This window comes from Conger conger, chromosome 15, assembly GCF_963514075.1.
Source record: "Conger conger chromosome 15, fConCon1.1, whole genome shotgun sequence".
Taxonomy (NCBI): domain Eukaryota; kingdom Metazoa; phylum Chordata; class Actinopteri; order Anguilliformes; family Congridae; genus Conger; species Conger conger.
The window spans coordinates 35147945-35172824 of NC_083774.1; the positions used below are offsets into that span (position 1 = coordinate 35147945).

The 24880-nt window shown below is 43.4% G+C and overlaps 2 protein-coding genes across 8 annotated transcripts in view; both read right to left on the bottom strand.

The window, feature by feature from the left end:
* Positions 1 to 506: 506 nt before the first annotated feature.
* Positions 507 to 7977, bottom strand: LOC133111424 (actin, alpha cardiac muscle 1-like). 4 transcript variants are annotated; one of them, XM_061221766.1, is made up of 8 exons: positions 7849 to 7977; positions 7033 to 7161; positions 5929 to 6039; positions 5062 to 5146; positions 4770 to 4931; positions 2269 to 2460; positions 896 to 1077; positions 507 to 650 (listed from the first exon to the last, which is right to left on the bottom strand). In XM_061221766.1, exons 1-8 carry the CDS (start codon positions 7975 to 7977, stop codon positions 507 to 509), a joined length of 1134 nt encoding a protein of 377 aa, XP_061077750.1. The 4 variants fall into 4 exon arrangements, with proteins under 4 accessions (XP_061077750.1, XP_061077752.1, XP_061077751.1 ...); XM_061221768.1 differs by lacking the exon at positions 7033 to 7161; XM_061221767.1 differs by lacking the exon at positions 5929 to 6039.
* Positions 7978 to 12215: 4238 nt separating this feature from the next.
* si:ch211-220f16.2 (golgin subfamily B member 1) overlaps positions 12216 to 24880 on the bottom strand; it is a 47283-nt gene continuing 34618 nt past the window's right edge. For all 4 annotated transcript variants that reach the window (XM_061221213.1, XM_061221211.1, XM_061221212.1 and 1 more), the window contains 8 exons: positions 21154 to 21272; positions 18097 to 18199; positions 17332 to 17475; positions 16310 to 16468; positions 15252 to 15349; positions 14496 to 14630; positions 14034 to 14142; positions 12216 to 13258 (listed from right to left, as the gene is read on the bottom strand). In XM_061221213.1, coding sequence (XP_061077197.1) covers positions 13100 to 13258; positions 14034 to 14142; positions 14496 to 14630; positions 15252 to 15349; positions 16310 to 16468; positions 17332 to 17475; positions 18097 to 18199; positions 21154 to 21272 — 1026 coding nt within the window. In that variant the 3' untranslated portion in view covers positions 12216 to 13099. The remainder of the gene's footprint in view (positions 13259 to 14033; positions 14143 to 14495; positions 14631 to 15251; positions 15350 to 16309; positions 16469 to 17331; positions 17476 to 18096; positions 18200 to 21153; positions 21273 to 24880) is intronic.

Genomic DNA, 24880 nt, shown 5'->3' on the forward strand with positions numbered 1-24880 from the left:
AATGGAGACCATTTACCATTTATATTTAAATGTAACTGTCTGACGCCATGGGCTACGACAAGAAAGCGCTGCTGCGATAGATCTCTCCACTCTCTTCCCGTTTGCGATCCAGGTCAACGCATTGCTGAAAGCTGCCTGCTAGCACCATGCAGACCACAAACAGGGAGGCCATACTGAGCAGCAGAATTTATTACTCAATGTATAACAGACTCTGCAGAACAGCGGCTTTGAACAAGCCAATACAAACGGACGGGGGGGGGGTTTCCACTGGACTGCGGGAGGGTTTGGGTGGCAGACCATGGAGGAGGGGGTAGGGTGGGGGGGGTTTAGAAGCACTTCTGGGTTTGGGAGGCAGACTGTGGAGGAGGGGGTAGGGTGGGGGGGGTTTAGAAGCACTTCTGGGTTTGGGTGGCAGACCGTGGAGGAGGGGGTAGGGTGGGGGGGGTGTAGAAGCACTTCTGGGTTTGGGTGGCAGACCGTGGAGGAGGGGGTAGGGTGGGGGGGGTTTAGAAGCACTTCCTGTGGACGATGGAGGGCCCCGCCTCCTCATACTCGTCCTTGCTGATCCACATCTGTTGGAAGGTGGAGAGGGAGGCCAGGATGGAGCCTCCGATCCACACAGAGTACTTTCTCTCAGGGGGGGCGATCATCTGGGGGGGGTGGGGGGGGATAAGCATGGAGTCAAAACTCTTTGTCTGTTCCACTCTAAATGTTTTTACTTGACCTGGCAGCATGTCAGATGTCAGTTTGTCAGATACTATATATATGCTCACATGACCACATATATCTGATCAGTCAATCATGTGGCAGCAACTGAATGCATAAATGCATACAGACAGGTTTAGAGAGAGAGAGAGAGTGTCTGTTTGGCAAAATATGTCTCTTTGGCCATTACCTTGATCTTCATGGTGCTAGGTGCCAGAGCAGTGATTTCTTTCTGCATGCGGTCACCGATACCGGGGTACATGGTGGTACCTCCGGAGAGAACGTTGTTGGCGTACAGGTCCTTACGAATGTCAATGTCGCACTTCATGATGCCATTGTACGTGGTCTCGTGAATACCGGCGGACTCCATACCTAAAGCGAGGGCGTAGAACATTGCAGTTCACAAACCTCCTGACCGCACACTGATACTAACGTGTTAAACCCTGTCACTGGCAGAACTGAGGAGCACACTTACTGTTGACATTTTGCAGAGAGGCTATAAATGCTCCGCAAAGAAACAATGCACACTGGTCTGTTTTCAGTTTGTGCTGGAGTAACAGCAAAAGCTCCCCCTTTGCACCCTTGATGAAGTTGTTATACGTAATCCTTAAAGGTACAATAGGTACGATTCTTGTTAAAACATTATTACAAGACCATTGTAAATCCCTTCCTATCACTGAAAAAGTGATACCCTCTGCCTGTGTTTATAGTCCTTAAATTTGGGTTTCAAAATATACAGTTGACGGACACTCTGTACCAAAACATTGTATAGCTGTACAATGATTCTCATTGTTGAAAATTGGTTCTAAATGCCACAGCCAACGGCGTGGAGGGGGGATTTCAATGTCAGCACGTTCACAGAGAAGGGGTGGGATAAACAGTGTTGTGGTTTGAGTATGTTTGTTGTTGCAATTCCTTACCTATTAATCTGCATAAGCCGATCAAATACATTTTACAACACTTGTTGCTGTTTATAATAATTGATAACCTTCACAAAACGTGAGCAAAGTTGCCCGTAGGTTGTCATAAGCTGGAAGTCCTCTTATAAAATTGGACCACAACAGAGACACCATGTTGACACCTTTTTATCAGTGGGCAATAAAATGGCTTCCCTCAGACCAGTATAAGCCAGATGTTAATTGACACCAGAGCCACCACTATAGGTAACAGTGACAATATAATTGCATTGCCGAACTGGATGCCAGTACAACCCATTAGTCTTAAAATATATTATGTGTCCTACTATATCATATAATAATGTATTATATAATTACATTTCCGATTGTACTCAAATTAATATTTGAACTTCAACAAAATAAATGTTGATGACACAGGTGCTCTCATAATATTTGCCTTTAAAAACAATAAATAAATGTGTAAAAGTCAAGGTTTGTGCAGACTAACTATAATCATTGTGAAATATTGCGGATGAAACACTGTAAATAAAATCAGGTTAGTAACCATAGACTGAAAACACAGGTTATGTTCCGGACACTTGCGCATGCCGTGCGGTTCTATGTTGCCGTGCGGTTCTATGTTGCCGGGGCACTTCTGGTGACTGACCAATGAAGGAGGGCTGGAAAAGGGTCTCCGGGCAACGGAACCTCTCGTTGCCGATGGTGATGACCTGTCCGTCAGGCAGCTCGTAGCTCTTCTCCAGTGAAGAGGAGGAGGCAGCGGTGGCCATCTCATTCTCAAAGTCCAACGCCACGTAGCACAGCTTCTCCTTGATGTCGCGCACAATCTCTCTCTCGGCTGAGGGCCAGAGGAACATGAATGACTCTCAGCTATGTAGTGTTTTACTGCTAGCTACATTGGAGCTTGTCCCTGGTTCTGGTCGCCAGAAATTAACCAGAGCCTGACGCTCTCTTTATATCCAAGAACTGAGACATGGCTGAATCTACACTGTTAAAAGTTTCCAGATTTCTACGGTAAAAGTCTGTAAAATAGTGAAGGTATGAAATTGAAAGCTGAAATGTAAATGTGTTATGTATGGTGAAATACAGAACTACATAACCAAGTTGCCACAATTATTTTTGCAGTGCATATAATAGGCTCAAGTGCACTGAGAAAATTAAAACCTCAGACAGCACTGGGCTGGGGACTTGTCTTATTTTGATTAATGCACTTTTAAGGGAAACCATGGTGGTACAAATTAACAGACCACTGCAGCACACACATGACCATGTACCAAGCTAACAAAACCAGGCTTCTTGTCATTCCAAGACTCCTTGGTTAATCAGAGTGAAAAAGAACATTGTTCGAGGTTTCTATGACCTGAAACAAGTAGGCCTACTATATTTACTAAGATACGTCATTGTTTTTCCAAGTCACTATTAGAGAGAGCTGTTTCACAAAAATTACACAGAGAAAGATCATTCTTTAGGAACCACAAATACAAGAACCAAGAGTATGGCTTTGGTTAATTTCAATGCAGTTTCCAAAACAGAGAAACAGCCTTGAATGTTTACTGGAGCATAAAAAAAAAAAAGTTTTTAGTCTTTTTCTCCCCCCCCCCCCCCCCATTGTTGTTGTGCTTACTGTAGCCCCCCCCTCCACCCCTCAAGCAGAACTACCATCAAATCCCAAGAGTACTATATGGCACTCCACCAATCAAAATGACTGCTATACTATTCTTTTAAAACCCAACTAAATGTTCTCAACTTTCTAAATTTTCACAAACAAAGCCAAAAGCTCTTCATATATGGTTTGGGACTGAAATGGTTAAACGGCAGGGTATTAAAAAGGAGCGCTGCGTGTCCTCCAGGGACACACCCTGACAGACTTTTATGGTAAAAGAAATTGAAAGCTGAGATATAAACATATTATGTATGGTCAAACATAACACAGTAACCATAATACATAACCTTAATACATAACATACCAAATGCTTAAAGTGACTGGAAAGCAGCTGGGAATAGATGAACCAACCGTAAATTATCACAGAGGGATGAAGCCATTCACAGATTTACGTTCACAGCCACTGTAATATACTGCTGATGCCGCTCAAGCCTCCAGCCCCACCTCTCCCATTGGCACAGCGACAAAGAACAGGGCACCAGCACCAGGGACACTGCCTCCCTGACTCACACAGCCCTCATGAGGCCAGCTGTCAAAAGCCTCTCACAAACTCTGCACCTTGTGTATCGGGACAATGGACACTCCACTCACTTTTTCAGGATTCTCTTTCTTTAGTCACCTGCAACATATGACATACTCCTCAGGTCTTTAATGTCTCCGTCAGTGACATATACACTCACCGAGCACTTTATTACTCCCACTTATTAATGCCATCAGCCAATTGTGTAGCAGCAGTGCAATGCGTACAATCATGCAGATATGGGTCAGGAGCTTCGGTTAATGTTCATATCAACCATCAGAATGGGAAAAAAATTTGATCCAAGAGACTTTGACCATGGAATCATTGTTGGTGGCAGACAGGGTGGTTTGAGTATCCCAGAAACGGCTGATCTCCTGGGATTTTCATGCACACTAGTCTCTAGAGTTTGCAAAGAATGGTTAAAAAATAAAATAAAAATAAAAATTAAAAAAATCCAGTGAGCAGCAGTTCTGCAGACAGAAACGCCTTGTTAATAAGAGACGTCAGAGGAGAATAACCTTGTGATATAATTTTTGTGATTTCCTGACTTCTGAATTTAATAAAACAATATATTGCAATATATGGTCTGAAAGTGAAATAATCTGAATTTTGTGCCCATATATTGTGAAGTGATTTGATATCTTGACAATAAAATGTATGTAATATGGGGGTGACAGGAGGTAAGAGCAGTTGTCTGGCAGTCAGAGGGTTGCCGGTTCGATCCCACCCTGGCTGTGTCGAAGTGTCCCTGAGCCAGACACCTAACCTCCAAATGCTCCTGACAAGCCGGTTGGTCCCTTGCATGGCAGCCAATCGGCATTGGTGAGTGAGTGTGTGTATGAAAGGGTGAATGAGAAGCATCAATTGTACCGCGCTTTGGATAAAGGCGCTATGTAAATGACATTTACCATTTACAATAATATTTTCTATGTATTCCATTTCCAAAAGGGTAGTTCGTTCTCACCGGTGGTGACGAAGGAGTAGCCTCTCTCTGTCAGGATCTTCATGAGGTAGTCGGTCAGGTCTCTGCCAGCCAGGTCCAGCCTCATGATGGCGTGTGGAAGGGCGTAGCCCTCATAGACGGGTACATTGTGGGTGACGCCATCACCTGCATCTAGCACGATCCCTTGAGATACACCAGACATAACGCCATTGGTCAGTAAGGGCTAATCATCACTGAGCGTGACATTTGAGTAATCTGAATTTACATTAATTTTGAAGGTGTTTAAATTCCACAGATGTCAGAGATGACCCACCAGTGGTACGGCCGGATGCATACAGGGAGAGAACTGCCTGAATGGCCACGTACATCGCTGGGACGTTGAAGGTCTCAAACATGATCTGCAGGTACAAAGGCCGCATTATCGCTATGTTCGAAACCACACACGAGCATCGTACAACAACACAACTGTTGAGTACTCAACAACAATACTACGTTTCAGGCTGATTTGAAGTGTAGTACGAGTAGTATGCGATTTCGAGCACAGCCTATGATGTGTGAAGTCCTTGTAATACAGGAAGTCCTTGTCAGCACACAGGAAGTCATCATATAGACAGGAGGAATACTGTAGACTGTTGTGCGACAATAAGTTGGACTGGATGAGGTGCCAGATTTTGTACCCGAGGTTCATGGATTTGAACTATCTATGGGTGTGCTACTGTACCCTAATATACAATGTTCGTTAGCATTGTCCTTAGCACAAGCCCTAGAAACAAATAAAACTGACTTGTTTCAGATGTGAATTCTGCTGTCATTGTTTTCAAAGGCTCATACTAGGCACATAACAGTAGTATGAGCCTGACCAGGTTGATAACAGGTTGTTTGTTTTACGTATTTGGCTAAGTACTCAAGTAATGCCAGAACAACCTGTTCATGTTCGTAGCACATAATGCCCTATATTAGCAATCACGAAATCTGGACCTCTAATCCCTGGTTTTCTTTTCTCCAAGGTAATTAGCTGAACAATTAGTGCCACTGATTGGCCAGGCTGTCTTCACACCAGAGGGTGGAAAACCAGCAGTTCTCAGACCGGGTGATGATCCCTGCCTTATGTGATCAACGCTCCGGGTGCTGCGAGCCCAGGTGAATTCTGGGACTGCGGTGGTCCGTGGTTAGGGCCCACCTGGGTCATCTTCTCCCTGTTGGCCTTTGGGTTGAGGGGGGCCTCAGTCAGCAGGACAGGGTGCTCCTCAGGGGCCACGCGCAGCTCGTTGTAGAAGGTGTGGTGCCAGATCTGAGGAGGGGGAGGACCAGGTTCCAAAATGTTGGGACAGGTAACGGCAACCGTGGGTCAGAAAATATTTATGTCATCCGTGAGGTATAGCTGAAATGTATTACCAATAATCCTTCATTGTGATTTGCACAAATCCCCCAAAAACCAGGGCTGGCCAATCTAAAGCGCAACCTCATCCGAAAGCGAAAGATCGAGTCGATCTGCTAATGAGTAGAATCAGGTGGGCCAAATTAGGGTTGAAATGAAAACCCAGCAGGACGGTAGATCTCCAGGAACAGGATTGGGCAGCCCTTTTTCAAAACCCGACATAAGTTTTTGTGGAGGCACATATGAAGAAGCATGTTTTTACTGAATTCATTTGTCTACAGTCTAGGCCAGCATTGTTAAACTGCTGCTTCCTGGGGGCAAATCTTCTTTATATAGTAGTAGTTATTTAATAGTGCACGCAGACCAAACATTTTCCATGTCCTATTTATAAATCAACTTTGCATGAACATGATGCCTTCAGCTTATATGCAAATAAAGTAGATGCATTCTTTAAATAGAGAGGTATTACTTAACATTATGTCACTATTGGGAAGTATGCTGTGAATGAACTGAAGCAGACCTGAACAAAGTGATAAAGAGTACTTCTTTTCTCACTGCATGGTTGAAAGGGCCAATACTGACAAGCTTAATTCTCCATAGACCTGTTTCAGGGCGCTGGCATGAGGTATTTCCCTTAAAACTGGAGACAATTTACAGTATAGGCATTTTACAGATGCTCTTAACAAAAAGAGCAACTAACGGAAAGTGCATTTAGCATGATTACGATGCCTCCATTAGGGATACAGAGCTAATAAATGAAGCTCAAATCAAGTCAGCGCCATTGTACAGATTGACACCCCGAGATCTTGTCATGTCCCGTCGTCGTTTTTAAAACAGCACTGCCACCCCCTTGAAAAAGAAGACATGGAAAATGAGGGTGCTGTGGTGAGCCCTGGCGGTTGATACCTTCTCCATGTCGTCCCAGTTGGTGATGATGCCGTGCTCGATTGGGTACTTGAGCGTCAGGATGCCCCTTTTGCTCTGAGCCTCGTCCCCAACATAGCTGTCTTTCTGGCCCATACCCACCATCACACCCTGAAGGAAAGAATACGGGAGTCCGGTTAACTTCAGGTAATTTCTGGTCATCACAGTGTTAATGTTCAACATTAGCAACGGGCGGTCACACTGGCACTCGAGCATATTATAGTTACACTCAATGTAAAACGTTTCATTAAAAAAAGCTATATTTATATAACTGTGAAGTTTAGAGTTTTTATGGTTCTCGGCTAGTCTAGGCTTTTACAACAAAAAACAACATCTTCATTCTACAACCCAAAGTCAGTATTTTCTAGTGGTCCTAATTTCATGAATAGCACAAAAAGTACATTCCTGTACATTGAGCACAAACCAGCTACAAACAATTATGATGACTGATTTATTGTTATTTGTGCACCATTCAAGACATTTTTCTAACTCAGAAGTTGGTTAAATCATTCTATCTTGTGTAAAACCCTTGTTGAAGCAGTTTACATTGAGCATTATTACCCTGGTCAGGAGATAAAGCAGTTTGACATTGCAAATGATTAAAACACCTGTCCTGTTAAAATAATCACATTAATTCAGCTCTTCAGCTAACACCTTGCTGGTTTATAAATCCCAAACCAATCATTTCTACCGGTCTTAAACATACAGAGCACAGAATACGAGTTGCTTGACAATATGACCTCATTCGGTGAGGTCATTACACACGACTGCTGAAAGCAGGGGGCAGCGTGGGGTCACCTGGTGACGAGGACGACCGACAATGGAGGGGAAGACTGCTCTTGGGGCATCATCTCCGGCGAAGCCTGCTTTTACCAGGCCGGAGCCGTTGTCACACACCAGGGCAGTGGTCTCTTCCTCGTCACACATCTTCAGTCAGGCAGCTGTACAGCTGTGTGCAGAAACACACACACAGTAACGGTGTGTGCAGAAACACACACAGTAACAGTGTGTGCAGAAACACACACACAGTAATGCCGTGTGTGCAGAAACACACACAGTAACGGTGTGTGCAGAAACACACACAGTAACAGTGTGTGCAGAAACACACACACAGTAATGCCGTGTGTGCAGAAACGCACACACACAGTAACGGTGTGTGCAGAAACACACACACACAGTAACGGTGTGTGCAGAAACACACACACAGTAACGGTGTGTGCAGAAACACACACAGTAACGGCGTGTGTGCAGAAACACACACACAGTAACGGCGTGTGTGCAGAAACACACACACAGAAACGGTGTGTGCAGAAACACACACACAGTAATGCCGTGTGTGCAGAAACACACACACAGTAATGCCGTGTGTGCAGAAACACACACACAGTAACGGTGTGTGCAGAAACACACACACACACACAGTAATGCCGTGTGTGCAGAAACACACACAGTAATGCCGTGTGTGCAGAAACACACACACAGTAACAGTGTGTGCAGAAACACACACACACACAGTAATGCCGTGTGTGCAGAAACACACACACAGTAACAGTGTGTGCAGAAACACACACACACACACAGTAATACCGTGTGTGCAGAAACACACACACAGTAACGGCGTGTGTGTAGAAACACACACACAGTAGCAGTGTGTGCAGAAACACACACACAGTAACAGTGTGTGCAGTAATATTGTATTGAATACGGTACTGCCTGCACATCATTGTGTCGATTCAATAAATAAAATAAACTCTTTTATCTTGCAGGTCCTGATGATGACACTAGCTTTATTATAAATTGTAAATTGCAGTGGCTAATACTGTCTGCTAAATGACAAAACTGTAAATTGCATGGTAGGTAAAAGACAAGCTCATTACAACAGCAGAAATAAACAGTAGTATTACATTAACATACAGCTCGGAAAGTAGGAAGTACACCCAAACTATGTCAAGATACTTTGCATTGTGCCTTAACCCAGCTGCTCACAATGGGATCTTTGCAGATTTAAACGGCTTCTTCACGTTAGCTAATGTCACCATCTATAATCCAACTGCATACACAAAGAAGGTTTCTAGCACACATCTCAACCTTTGAAATGAACAATAAACACAAACCGTAGTGTTTTAGACAGGCTGTTTTCCTGCAGGCTTTGATCAGCATCAAACTAAACAGTGTTTGTCACATACCTTGAACTCATAAACAATAACAATAATTTAATAAAATTCTAGTTTAATTGTAATGTTTTATTTTGATATACATTTTTGTAGAAGAATCAGGGCCACTCCCCCAAATATTTATTGAACCCTTCATAAGCAAAGATTTATTTTTTATGGGTATCAATCTGCTAATTACCATTATTTAATTAATAACAACACTGTGATGTTTTAAATATTTTAACGAGTAAGGTTACCAAATAAATGTTCAGAATGACAGCATTTTTATTTGGAATGAAATGAACGGTGTTCAACGGTTCATGAAAGCATATCAGAAGTTATCCTTTACAGGCACACTGTGAAACAGAAAATTATTTCCAGAGCCATTGCTAACTTGCGAATCCCTCTCAATCCCTCTTAAATAAAGTGTGCTTGGTGTGTGTACTCACCCCGGCGTGCTGGAGAGGTGGCTGCCGTATTGCACCCTTGAGAGAGTAGAGCAGCCCTCACCTGGCCTAAGTATTTATACAGGAATCCCCAGGACTCGAGCCACCAAATGCCTCCAAACCATCAGCCCTTTTTAGGAGACATCGCCATGCGGCTCGTCGTCCTGCGGACGAGCAAAGGGCACAGCGGCCAGCCAAGCCAGATTCCGTCTCACAAAACAGGCTGTTCGCTGCCCGCTCCGTGCGGTAATATTAGACGCTAATTTATTGCGTGGGGGGGGGGTCGCTCGTCTGGCCTATTGAGGGAAAACGGGTCGACGGTGCATTCGCAAAAAGGCATTCTGGTGTCCCGCGCCACTGCGACTATTAATAAGGACTGGTGCACGGCCCTTTGAGCTGTCAGTCACACTGGCCATCACTACCAGTGAGGCATTCGGCCTGCTGCACAACTCAACCTCCACATAGCCTTCAAAGGAAGTTTGGAGAGCCCCTGCAAAAGGTGTGTCAATGCTAAATTGCAGCACTGTACCCTCTTGTAAGCCAGCGGTGAAGACTGAAATTGACTTCAACCCTTCAAGGTGATATCACAAATACAGTCCCCACAGTATTGGAACAGCAAGGTCAATTCCTTTGCTTTTGAGTTTGAGGTCATTAGATGACAGATCCGAATTTCAATTTTTAGGTGAGCAAAAGTATTTGAACATGTGACTGACTGGGGTTTTCTTGTTGCCCAGATGTGTCCTGTTAGATTGATTGGTTAAACAATACATGGTTCTGAATGCCTACTGTTGGTTTTAGCCTTGGGCTTTACCTAAATTTGTGTTAGAAAAGATACCAACATGAACCAACATGAAGAACAGAGAGCTGTCTTTTGGAGAACAGTAAGCCATTTTCAAGCTTAGAAAAAAGGGGAAATCAATCAGAGCCATTGCATAAGCATTGGAGATAGCTTGAACAACAACTTGGAATGGCCTGAAAAAGAAAGAAACCGCTGGCATACTGAGCAACAGACATCGAACAAGTCAACCAACAGCATTTGATGAATGAAACTGTGAGAACTGTGAAGAAAACAATCTCCAGAGGGCAGTGGTGAAGGTATCTCAATCAACCATTCGAAGAACATTTAGAGAGCAACAATATAAAGGCTATACCACAAGATTCAAACCACTCATCAGTAGTAAGAATCAGAAGGCAAGATTACAATTAGCTAAGTACAAAGATGAGCCACAAAGGTCCTGGAACAGTTTTATGGACTGATGAGACCAAGAGTAACCTCTACCAAAGTGATGGAAAGGCCAAAGTGTTGTGAAAGAAGGGATCTGCTCATGATCCTAAACACACAAGCATCTGTGAAGCACGGTGGAGGAAGTGTCATGGCTTGGGCCTGCATGGCTGCTTCTGGAGTGGGCTCACTAATCTTTATTGATGATGCAACTCATGATGGTAGCAGCAGGATGAATTCAGAAGTCTACAAAAAACATTGTCAGCCAACTTACAGAGAAATGCATCCAAACTCAAATGGAGAAACTACATTATACAGCAAGACAATGACCCAAAACACACTGTCAACACAACAAAGGATTTAATTAGGTAGAAAAGGTGGAAGGTTTTAGACTTGTCTAGTCAATCACCAGACCTTAACCCAATTGAGCATGCATTTCACCTCCTGAAGAGGAGACTGAAGGGAAAACCCCCCAAAACTGAAAGTGGCTGCAGTAAATGTTGGAACAGAATATTGGAACAGTAAATTAAATAACACTTGATATCTGGCAGCATGTCCCTTGCTTGCAATAACTCCAACAGGCTTTTACTGCAGCTTCGTTCAGTTGTTTCAGGGGTTTTTTCCTTCAGTCTCCTCTTCAGGAGGTGAAATGCATGTTCAATTGGGTTAAGGTCCATTTGGTCAAGGTCTTTTAACCTCAAACTCAATTCACTGTATTGCAAAAACAATGGAATTGGCCTTGCTGTTCCAATACTTATAGAGGGGACTGATTTAGCAATACCTAAAATACATACTTCTCAAAGGGTTAAACAGCAATGGACAGAAGGGGCATAGATCCAAGTAATTCTGTAACTAGGTTCAGAAAAGATTGGCACTGAATATTTATTGTCGATAAAGCAAAAATATTCATATATTTCAGAATTCTGTCGTCACTGGTGTAATCATGTTGTGTGCTGATGGCAGCCTTATAACCCAACTGTATGAGCTAATTAGGGGTTAATCAGCGACCAATAGCCTGATCCAGAACCTTCTTTACTGATTTTCATCAAGGGTGTTAAAAATTTGGAAGGAATTGTTCATTACAAGAACACAAAACACAAAAACAATAGCTGACACAAAGCTGGACTGAAAATAGAAATATCAGTTGATAAAGTAAATAAATACAGCTGCAGGTCTTGATCTCCACATCACTTCAGACTAAATTAATCATTTAGCTTTTTCAAACCGAGACATTGTCCATGAGTCTGTGATTTAACCTAACAGTGAATGAATCAACCAAAAGAAAATAGACAAAACCAATTAAACAATAATAGAAAACAATTATAAAAAGTGTTCCAAACGGGGTTGAAAATCAACAGTATGCACAGTGAAGTTTATTAGATTTGATTTTAGCTATATAGACAAGTGCAAACAATAGTTTTCAGATACCTTTATTAAAATTGCTCTTTTCGTGTGAAAGCAACCTTGCCTCTGACATCGCTCCACTGTATTGCACACTTGTACCCGATCGATGGTAATAAAAGGCTGAACAACATTCTTTTGGGTGTGAATGGTATAGGTGATTACAGATTTTTATGTCCTTAAAAAATAGAGGCTATATAGAAAATGTCATCTTTGATGCGCTCTGTATCTTTAAACATGGATATATATATATATATATTTATATATATTTCGCAATCACAACATATGTACAGATCAGTCAGAAGCCAAAAGCCATGAAATGGCTGCTGTAGAGAACAGAATAATTTTGCAGTTGTATGCGATTGGCTGTGTAAACAATCTCAAACTTCATGAACAACGTACACTGCAACACACAAGGTGTAGAACCTGATATACATAAACCCTTGTATAATATACTCTATAAATGGGAAAAAAAGCCCTGCTGGATTGCTTTCTATTGAATAAATTAAAACAGCAGTAAAGTTCAGTGCATAGCTTAATCAGCGATCAGTTACGTCATGGCAATCGGCTACATCGCCACGTCACAGCAATGCCCTTAGTGCTTTCGAGAAATAAAGTGAACTCTGTACTGTTTTAGACAACGTGGGGAGGAATGGGAGGGCCTCTGCTTTTGGAAAAGGGGCAGGGGGGTCATTGGGGTTTTAAGCAGCAGCGAAACAGAAGTGAACACGGATGAGAGTGCGACTTCACTCCTCCGGAAGTTTCCACCCCTCTGGACCGAAGTGGCAGCCCGTGGGCAAGCGGAGCTTCCGGCAGGTCTTAGTGTCCTACAGGGAGCCAGACAGGCACATGAAGACGAGCACGTGAAGGGCCAGCAGGTAGGTGAGGAACAGGTAGCGAGACTTGGCTCGAGACGTCAGCAGCTTGGAACAGTACAAGCTTCGCCCGTGGAGCCATCGTCTGCAGCTGTGGACCCCGCCTTTAACCTGGGGGGTTAACCAGTCACACAGCACGGGGGTCAATGCATTAACCAGTCACACAGCACGGAGGTCAATGCATTAACCAGTCACACAGCACGGGGGTCAATGCATTAACCAGTCACACAGCACGGGGGTCAATGCACAAACTCCCCATCATCTCATCTGGCTGTAGGCTTTACACACTTATTTATTACATTTCAAAATAAAAAATGTTTTCTCCTTGATTAATGCTGTTTAAATAAATGCATGAAGAGCATTATGCTTCAAACCCACGATTATTTGGCTATTAAAGCTTAAATGGTAAACAGAATGGTCAGTTTCTGTATGGCTAAATGTGCAGGATTAAAGATTTTAATAGTTTTAAAAACTTGCAACTTAAATACAAATTGCCTTGTTTTTAAGTTGCTGACAGCTCTATAAATGACCCTGGTTCAAGCCTGTACTTGAGCACAGCAAAATCATTAGGATACACTTGCAGCCTGCAGCTGTAGCCGGTACTCATACACATATCAGATAATTATTTCATTGATTCAATCATATCAGAAACTGCCACAAAACCCTAAAAAAATAGATTGGCCCTTGTTGTGCACCCCTAGGCTAAAGTCTACACACCTTGCTCTGAAGGCCTTAATGGCTGCAGACTGAAAGAAAAACATAAATACCTGCAGGCATTGCAGCCCGCCAGGACAGGAGTTTGCACCCCTGCTTTATTGCTACTGAATAAATAAATGTTTGCGCTTATTTAAGCAGATTGTGGAGAGGAAGTGTGGAGAATGCTCACCTTCCGCATGACGACGTGCTCATTGGGGTTGATGATAAGTGCCCTGGCCTCGTCATCAGACTCCAGCTGAATACTGAACTCTCTTGGGTTCGATATGCTTGAGTCAATACTGTAACAACACAAAGGGTGAGAAGGTCACGTCACAACCCTAAGCACCAGACCTGAGATATTCTGCATAACACTTAATAATATCAATGCTTAATGCTTTTTAAGGATGAGGCCAGATCTCCTAATCCTGAGTCAGGCTCAATAGCTTTTCCTGGGTTTTCTCAGGTGCGACTCCCACAGGTTGACCAGCTGAACCACAGTAACAGTTGACAACCACACATTCTATAAAGCACTATTTCAGCTTCTAAGGCGGTTTGCAGTTGTTCTCGTTCTGAACACAGCCACGGGTACATTCACTGGTGGTTTGTAGTGAGCCGGGAGTAAATGAGCTTCACTTTATGGCCCTTTTGTCACCTTTTGACCCTCTCCTCGGCTAAGCTCAGAGCCTCCTCTGCTGCCTGCCTCCTGGCTTGCTCCTCGGCCAGGCTTTCGGTCAGCTGGACCACATCCTGGTGGGAGCAGTCCAGCTGCTGCTCCATCTCCGCTAGCCTGCAACACACACATAATCAGGCTTTACTTACAGGGCAGGAGCCACATCAACCAGCAGCACCAACACAGCCCACTCACCGTCGCATACAGACACATATTTGCAGATTCATTTTATATTTCTTATTATTTATTACGTTTAAGTGTTTTTAGAAATATTTTATTCACCAACTCTCATAAGAAGGAGCTTTTCCCTTAAAGGTACAATAGGTAATTTCGGACTTCTAACGGTCAAGTGAGGAATAGCAGCATCAAACACCCTCAAACCACAACACACTGTTTATCCCTCCCCCTTCTCTGTAAACGTGCTGACATTGAAACACCATTGGCTGTGGCAATTATAACCAATTTTCAACCAATGAGCTTCAATAATTGTACAGTTATACAATGTTTTGGTACAGAGTGTTGGGCCGTCAACTGCATATTTTGAAACCTAAATCTAAGGACAGGCAGAGGGTGAGTCAACTTGTCAGTAGGCTTTTTTCAATGATCGGAAGGGATTTACAATGGTCTTGTAACAATGTTTCAACACAAAAATCTTACCTATTGTACCTTTAAGTGACAGTGTTGTGACAGTGCTTTCTGGTGTCAATAGAGCAATGACGTGTATGTATGACGTGTTACCTGCTCTGGAGCTCTCTTGTATCCAGGCCTTCCATGTCCACCATTACGTTGCTCCTCTCCTGAGGTGCTCCAGGCGGGACCTCCACTGCCACTGGCCCCTGGAGGAAAGCCATGATTAGATGGGCCCAGGTAGTACCCCAGGGGCCCATCCGGGGGACCTCTGTATGCTGCATTTCCTTCCAACCATTCATTTGAAAACACACCCTTTCAGACTGTACCTTAGTCCTCCCTCCTGACTTACCACCACCCCAATATCCCTGTTGTACACCCTATTTTTTTTCACAGGGCAAGTTTAATTTTAATTCACGTATGTTCCTGTGTACAAGACAAACGGTGAAGCAGCAAAGATAATCAGAGATGGATATGTGTACAATTAATATGATGTGCAACACAGTATATAACTTTCCCAAGCAGCAAAAGAAACACTTAAGACATGTAACACACAGTGCTGGTAAATAATCCGTACTGCTGGCTCACAGACAGAAGCGAAGAAGTTTGTTTTTAGTCCGGATTTATTCCTGATTGTGTTGGCCACAATTCACATCAAAAAATTCCTTTAGGAACTGATTCACTTCGAGACAGATGATTTCAACGGGGACCTTACTACTGAAACTGTCAACACTTGGTCATGAAACCATTTATGGAGCATGAATTCAGAGACAAAGGACATGGCAAACCTGAACACTATGTAAGAAAGTATTTTAACTTCCATTGATCAGGTGATTGGATATAACAAAACGACTACACTATGGGTTGTCATAACTGAGTTAAGAGAAACTTTGCTACACAACATGTATGCATGAGTACCTGCACAAAGCAGTGGCACACAGAATGCCAGGCATTGTAGCGTAGTGGTTAAGGTAAAAGACTGGGGGTTCGATCCCCATAGCCACGATAACATTCGCACAGCAGCTGGGCACTTGAGTACGATCCTTAACCCCACATTGCTCCAGTGGGGACTGTCTCTCGCTTAGTCAAATCAACTGTAAGCCGCTTTGGGTAAAAGCCTCTGCCAAATGACATGTAATGTAATGTAAAATGCAGGCGAGAGTGCTGACCTTAGCCTGGTCCTGTTGGTGGTGGCTCTGGACCTGGCCCTCCAGCCAATAGCAGCGGTTCTGCAGCTGGCCCAGGGTCAGCTGAGTGTCCCTCAGGGTCTGGGAGACAGACTTCAGCTGAGAGGAGACGGTCACCTTCTCCTCCAGCGTGAGCTGCATCTGGGAGACAGGCACACAGAGACAGAAACACAGAAGCAGCACGTCGTGAGAGGGAAAAGTGGATCGTTGGATATCTTCAGTTCAGTAAAGTGCGAACAACCTGGTACATTGCAGTGCTTCACCCAAATAACTATTTCTGCATTTAGGCTAAGATTTTATGCTGCTTAAATCCAGGATTCACCAACTAACGGAATTGCAGCCAGATTTCCCCCTTTTAGAAGAGAGAAAAGCTGCCTAGAAATTTCTTTCCATGCAGGTTGGATTATCCCACTGTGTAGCCGAGCCGATCAGATATCAACTAACCTTGGAAGTGGGTAATCTACATGTTCCTTTAACAAAAATAACAGTATGGAGAGTAATACAGGAGTGAGAGTGTTGTTAACAGCTTCACTGGTGTTTGTTTTGAGATTAGCGGTATGGGACTGCTCACAATAAAGCAAAAACCCAACATGTATGATTGCCTACCCACAAAACAATGAAAGTTATTTAATAAACACTTCCAAAACACTTAACAAATGACTTATGTAATAATGGCTCACCACCAGCTACTGATAATAATTTAATAAACACTTATAACTAACCAATAACAGTTATTTAATAATGGCTTACTATCACAGACATTTAGAAGCTCAATCTTGGCTCAATCACAAGATCTACGTACAGTGCATCCGGAAAGTATTCACAGCGCTTCACTTTTCCTGTTGTTACAGCCATATTCCAAAATGGAATAAATTATTTTTTTTTTCCTCAGAATTCTACACACAACACACTACATGACAACATGAAAGAAGTTTTTTTTGAAATTTTTGCAAATTTATTAAAAATAAAAAACTTAGGACAACTAAGGTTGATTGGTTTAGTACCTTGGCGTTGAGTTGCTGGAAGTTCAGATCTCTCTGCTGGATCTCCTGCAGGCAGCGCTGCAAGTCCCTCTGGAGCTGGGCCCGCTCTGCGGTCAGCAGGGACATCTGCCCTGGAGGATCCTTCCCCAGCGGGGCCACGTTCTCCTGAGGCCAACAGATTCATCTCATGTGGGTCTAGGTTAATTATACTCTAAGGCAGGGGGGGCCAGTCTTATTTGAGAAGGGAACAGGGCTTTGGTTCACGATGAGCACAATGACACCAAACCCGAACCTAACTAATCGAGATCTTGACTGAATACCATGACAAATTGACCATTTTGATGTTGTTTCAAGTGTTGGGATGGAGCCTTACCAGCCCTTCTGGGATAAGACTGAACACCCCTGCAATACTCCTTTATTTGTGTCTCAGTGACAAGAGAGTAGTACAGGCTTCTTCAGCTCTTGTCCTCAAGTCAAAACTATCCATGTGCTCTGCTGGCCAACTGCCAGCCAGAAATAGTGGCTGAAATACTGTTCTCTCCTGAGAACACATCAGACGGAGTGTGGCATCCTTTCCATCTGACATCTCAGCAAGCCAACAGTGTGCGCATGTCAGGAAGAAAACGTCTTTACTTGCTTCAGTATATGGTAATCATCTATCCTTTCACAGTGCATCTCCTTTTCAGCTATTATCACGGTTGCAATACCGTGTTTCTGTGCAAAAGAAAATCAAAGAAATAAGTAGAGTTTTGCTGTGTTGGCTCTTGAGCGTAGAGTTTTCTGTACCTTGGAAGCATGCAGCTGAGCCTCAGAGCTCCATCCACCCACAGCCGGGGACTGCTGCTCCCTGAGGGCCCTGCACTCGGACTGCAGCTGGTCCTTCTCAGCCCTGGAAAACAGCACCCACACGCACTAATGACACATTTGCGACGGGAGAATGTTGCATTGTGTGTATTGTATTGTATTATACTGTATTGTACTGTACTGTATTGTATTGTATTGTATTGTACTGTACTGTATTGTACTGTATTGTATTGTGGGCACCAGCGTTTCCAAACTTTGTCCCAAACATTATGGTGCCCTGAAATGTGGGAATATGTTTAAACATTGCTGTAATTTCTACAAGGTGAAACCAAAATGTATAAAAAATGCCCTTTATTAAAATGCGACAATGTGCACTTTAAACACGTATTTATATATATATACACTACCGGTAAAAAGTTTTAGAACACCCCAATTTTTCCTGTTTTTTATTGAAATTCAAGCCATTCAAGTCCAATGAATAGCTTGCAATGGTACAAAGGTAAGTAGTGAACTGCTAGAGGTAAAAAAAAAAGGTAAGGTTACCCAAAACTGAAAAATAATATACATTTCAGAATTATACAAAAAGGCCTTTTTCAGGGAACAAGAAATGGGTTAACAACTTAAAGCTGTTCTGCAGCAATGGAGGTTGATCAAGCCTTGAAAGTTGGTGCTACCGATTCCTACAGGTGTATTGATTACTTACAACCCCCTCTGTCTGCATAAAAGTAGTGTTGGAACACACTGTGGTACCATTCCCTTGTGAGCATCATTTGAACAGTATTGTACTGCAGAAAGTAGTGTGTTACTATAAAAATGGCGAGAAAAAGGCAATTGACAATGGAAGAGAGACCATCATGACACCTAAAAATGTAGGGCTTTCCTACAGAGAAATTGCGAAGAAAGTCAAGGTGTCAGTGAGTACAGTTTCCTTCACCATCAAAAGGCACTCAGAAACTGGGAGAAACTCTGACAGGAAGAGGTCTGGCAGACCCAAAGCCACAACAGAATCAGAAGACAAGTTTCTGAGAGTCAACAACTTGCGTGATAGGCGGCTCACAGGACAACAGCTTAATAGTGGTCGTAGTAAGCAAGTCTCAGTTTCAACTGTGAAGAGAAGACTGGGACTTGCAGGTTTGAACGGTCGAGTTGCAGCAAGAAAGCCATTGCTAAGACGTCAGAATAAGAAGAAGAGGCTTGCCTGGGCCATGAAACACTGCCAATGGACTACTGAAGACTGGAAGAAGGTATTATGGACTGATGAATCAAAGTTTGAAATCTTCGGTTCATCACGCAGGATTTTTGTACGCCGTCGATTAGGCGAAAGGATGGTTCCTCAGTCTGTGACATCAACTGTCAAACATGGAGGAGGAAGCGTGATGGTCTGGGGCTGTTTTTCTGGATCCAGGGTCGGTGACTTGTACAGAGTGAGAGGCACCCTGAACCAAAACGGCTACCACAGCATTCTGCAGCGCCATGCAGTACCCTCTGGTATGCGCCTAGTTGGTCAGGGGTTCATCCTACAGCAAGATAATGACCCAAAACATACGTCCAAGCTATGCCAGAACTACCTCAGGAAAAAAGAACAAGATCGAAAGCTTGAAAACATGGAGTGGCCAGCACAGTCTCCAGACTTAAACCCCATCGAGCTGGTTTGGGATGAACTGGACAGAAGAGTGAAAGCAAAGCAACCTACAAGTGCCACACATTTATGGGAACTTCTGCAACAGAGTTGGGAAGAACTTTCTGCAGAATATTTGATTTCCATTGTAGAAAGAATGCCACAAGTGTGTTCAGCTGTTATATCTGCCAAAGGTGGGTACTTTGATGAGTCAAAAGTTTATAATAGATTTTGGTTCATAAATTGATTCCATGATTTATTTTTTAACCTCAATTGTTTATTTGTTCTATGCTTTCATTTCAGAGTACAATGAGACATTAAACTGCATAATTTTCAAAAAAAAACTGGAAAAATTGGGGTGTTCTAAAACGGTAGTGTATATTTTGTTATTACACATCTCAAATTGATGTGTAGTAACAGAGGTAAATAAATAAATTATGGGTCTTTTGTCTTTGTCCAAAATATTATGGTGGCTAATCTTTTGGGTTTTGTGGCATTCTCCCATGTACAATTAATTCACAAGGATTCTTCTTCCTGGAACCTCAGTGTCATGCAAAACATGGCCACTCAGCAGTGGTTAGCGCCAAAGTTTAATTCCTGACATGCCAGGCCATTGAGTCACACACCCTAACTAAAAACAGCAGAGACCTGACCGGAGCCATTGTGGCTATTTGGCTATTTGTCTGCGAAAGGACAACCTTGAGAGCAGAGCAGATTGAACTCGCTATGAAAAATTTAGCACCAGTGAAAAGGGTGGGTTTGTCGGCAAGACAAAAATTCCCATGCTGGTTCACAGACAAGATCCCAAGCAGCATGTGTAACTGTAATGTAAATGTGAACCGGTGGCGCCGCAGAGCAAATAAATCATAACCTACCTGTCAGCAAGAGTCACTTATTTAGAAAGAGTTATTCTCACAGTCAGCTGTAAACACCAGAGGCATTGTGACGGAAGAAATTATGAGGAAACCTGACACAGTAACAGGTTCCGTTGCATAACAGAAGGAGGGATAACAATGACCTCTCCAAAGTAGCCTTTCCTCCAGAGACTATTCACTTTCAACTGAATAATGCACAGAAAAAGCAACCTACTACACTACAGCTAAGCAACTGCCTGCCATGTGCTCAATACAAGCTAAAATACTAAGGTGTCAGGTGATACAGTGCACTAGTTAGCATGGAATCCTTAAATGCCATTCAAAGTATAAGGTCTGACCTGCCAAGGATCTGCAAGTCCAACAAACATCACAGAACTAAGAGCATTTTATTCCCCCAGACTAAGCAGGCTATAATCCCTTATGTTGTTGCATTGCTATGAAATTAAGAGTGCCTTTTTCCCATGTTGCAAATTGAACCCAACCCTACACCCTGTTGGAAAGCTACAACTCTTAATGTTTGACCACAACCTGACCTGAAATACTGACCTCAGTTTCGTCAGTTCTGACTCATACTTGTTCACATCCTTCTTGGTGTGTTGTTCATACTTCAGCTTCTTCTGTGTCAACTCCACGATCTCTGACCTCTGTTTCCCAGTGTCTTCCAGCTGAAACGGAGCAACAGAATTAAACAAAAACATGGTACCACATCATACCCAAAACAGCTGTATGGCACACCATAGACTTCACACCTCTGGAATTTAAGCCACAAAAAAAGCAGCCAATGAACACATGCTGCATGCGTTCTACAAGCTGAAGCACAAGACTTTAACAGGGCTGCTGAACCCTGTTCCTGGAGCTCAACTGCCATGTAGATTCATTCCAACCCAAACAAAGCACACCTCATTCAACAGCTAGAGATCTCATTGAGCAGCTAAATTAGCAGGTGTGCCAAATTGGCCTAGAATTGAAAATCTACAGGATGGTAGATCTCCAGGAACAGGTTTAGGCAGCACCTGCTTTGACGTGCACCAAACGCATCAAAGCCAACTTACCAGACTACCTTTCTCATTGCGTAGGGCATCGAAATCGCTCTTAAAGCTACTCAACTCCTCACTTTTGCCAGGTGTGGCCGCCGTAGGGCTCACCCCTTGTCTGGCCTCACACACCCTCTTTGCTCCTGCGAGCTCCTGCATCAGCCTGTCCCTGTCATTCTGAAGGCTGGCCATTGACCTGGAGAAGGCTGTAAGCTGTTTGCCGTAAGCGCCGTTCTCAAGCGAGAGCCGTCGGAGCTCGGCATCCTTCTGCGACAGGGCTTCGCTCAGCTCATCCATCTGCCGCAGCAGCTGAGAGTGGGCATCTGCACTCTGCAAGGCCGAGAGCTTCTGGCTCAGAAGGTAGCGGTCTTTGGTGAGGCTGCTGATCTCAGAGTTGGCTTCGCCAAGCTGATGCTCCAGCTTCCTCCAAGCGGACGTGGTTTCCCTGAGTTCCTCGTCGTACCTGTTGCGCAAGACCTTGAAGTCCTCAATGAGCTGATCTCGGTCATTCTGCAAGGCAGCCATAGCTTTCCCCAACGACTCATGCTGAGACTTCAAGTCCTTGCTTTCATTTCTGGCACTGGACAGCATTTGCTTAGTTTGCATCAACTCCCTGGCCAGTTCTGCCACCCTTTCATCTGCCGACTCCTTGTCGTTTCTCATTAGATCCACTTCTCTTTCAAAGGCGCCGAGTTCATCGTTGTACTTATCCTCAGACTCGCGTAGCTTCCTCGCAGTTTCGCTCTCCAGTTCCTGCACATTCTTTTTCATGTCATCAGCGGCCATTTTTTGGGCGAGCAGTTTTTGCTGGAGGTCGTTACATTCCGCAGCTTTGGCCGAGACTGCCCGCTGCAAGTCAGCAATCACTTTGCCTTCACTGGTTTCAGACATATCCTTTCTCAAGGCCAATATACTGGCTTCCAGTTCTTGAACCCGAGTTTCAAGTTGGGAATTTAGTGATTTTAAAGTGTTCTTATCCTCCACCTCTTTCTGGAGGTCAAGCTGGAGCTGCCGACACTGTCTTTCAATCGCAGCGGTTTTATTTTCTAGATCTCTAATGGAATCTTCTCGTTTCCTGAGGATCTCCTTCAACTGGTTGTCCTTCAGCGACAACACCTGATTGAGGTCTTCCCTGTAGCGGATCAGCTGCGCTTTCAACATGGCATTCTCAGAATTCAAATCATCCATCTGATGAAGTAGAGCCTTGATCTCTCCCTTCAGGCCCTGGCTTGAACGGAGTTCCTCCGTTGCTAAACTGCCTTCGTCTCTCACGGTGCCATGACGCTGGGCCTCCAAAGCTCTGCACTCAGACAGCAGATGCTCTCTCTCTGCCTGCAAGGATGCCATGGAGCTTTTTAAGGCCTCCATCTTTTTACCCATTTGCTCCTTTTCCTGAGCAGACCTTTCTGTTTTTACCTGCAGAGCTCTGGCTTTGCTCTCCAGACCCCTGAATGTCTTGTCTGCCATTTCTTTATCACTGTATAAGGCACTTAATCTTTCTTCATAATTTTCTATTTGGGCCCGGTGATGTTTCTGCAGCTGTTCCAGATACTCTGAAATTTGCCCATCCTTTGATGAGAGCAGCAACGATATCTCAGTGTCTTTATTCTGAAGGAGTGATTTCAACTGTACCGAAATAGCCTTCTGTTTCTCGAGATCATCCTGAAGCTTGTCATTTTGGGACAGTATCAGGAGGAGTTGGGACTCTGCGTCCAAAAGCTTACTTTCTACCTGGGCAAAGCTTGACTGCATGTGTGATGCCAAGTCAGATTTGTCAGTGAGCTGTGTGATCAGGAAACATTTGTCATATTCTAACTTCTCAAACTGTGCACTTTGCTCCTTTATTTTCTTATTTAGTATATCTATGTTTTGGCTTAGTTCAGTATTTCTCACACCCATTACAAATAGTTGCCTTTGTTGTGCAGTAGCTGCCACTGTGTACTCATTCAGGGCTCTCTCCTGCCTTGACTTTGTTATCTGTAGCTCATTTACCAACTTGTCTTTCACTCTCGCATCCTCAAGAAGTCTCTTTATTACATAGCCCTGTTCTAAGAGCTGGTTGTCTTTCTCTTGTAAAGTCATATTGAATGTAACATCCCATTGCTTTGCAAGATCTTCCCCCTGTTGACCTACAGAAATGGCTGAGAGCTTTGCTAAGTTTGTCGCCGACTCTCTCTTAAGTGTTTTCATCTGTAAATCTTGTGAGTCAACCTGCCTTTTTAACTCCATGACTACTTCACTATTGCTGACTTTTAGACCCTGGAGCTCATTGATTTGATTCTGGAATTCAGCAAGCTTTCCTTTATAAAGCGCCATTTGATGTTCTGCAACTCTTTCCAGAGCCTTCTCATGTTGGATCATCTGAATTTCAGCTTGCTTGTCTTTTCCTTCAATTTCGTCTTTCAACATGTTGTTCTCAGAGTTCACCCTTTCCAGCTCCTTCCTAGATTCACTGAGCTGGTTCCTATATGATGAAAGTTCTGCTTCAAGACGCCTCATTCCCTCATCAAAGGCTGATATTTTGTCATTCATTGCCTTCAGATTTCCTTCTACCTGTTCACGTTCAGACTTTGCGAGTTTCAAAGCTTTCTCCAGGTCAAGTATGACCTCCTGGTATTTGATACAATCATTTTGAAGCTGATTGATTTCTTGGTGCTTTTCTTTCAACAGTTCCTGAAGCTCCTTTTTAATATTTTTGGATCCCTCATTTCCTCTCTGCATTACTTTCAGCTTTTCCTCAAACTCCTTAACCAATTTCAACTGCTGTTCTTCCTTCTCTTGGGAGAATTTGGCCTTGTCCTCCTTGCTCTCAGACAACTGGGTTGAAAGCTGTACATTCTGACCTTGCATCACACCGAGTGCTTCTGTTAACTCGTCAATTTTCTCTGAATTTTTAAGAAGCAATGTCTCCAAATATTCATTCTCATTTTTAACTTTGTCGGAGGTCTCCTGAACATTCTCAAGTTCCTCCTGCAAAAGAGTTTTATCATCTTCTAAAATCCTCACTTTTTCGTTCAAGCTTATAGTCTCCTGCAGGTTTTGACTGACAACTGCCTTAAGTTCCGTAACAACCTCATCCTTTCCATGCAACTCAACCTTGTGGTCTTTTTGCAGCTCGGTCAATTTTTCAAAAAGATTTTCTTTTTCATTTTGCATGAATTCAACCCTTTCACAAGTGGCTACAATTTCTGCTTTTTGGCTCTCAATCTGAGCAGTTAATGAATCATTTAAAATAAGAG

What these genes read in the sequence shown, in the direction of transcription:
- LOC133111424 (XM_061221766.1), bottom strand. Translation starts at nt 7,977, where the DNA reads ATGTGTGACGAGGAAGAGACCACTGCCCTGGTGTGTGACAACGGCTCC. An exon ending in ACTGGGACGACATGGAGAAG is followed by an intron (nt 6,040 to 7,032) that starts GTATCAACCGCC and finishes CCCCCTCCTCAG; the next exon opens with ATCTGGCACCACACCTTCTA. An exon ending in TGCATCCGGCCGTACCACTG is followed by an intron (nt 4,932 to 5,061) that starts GTGGGTCATCTC and finishes GTGTATCTCAAG; the next exon opens with GGATCGTGCTAGATGCAGGT.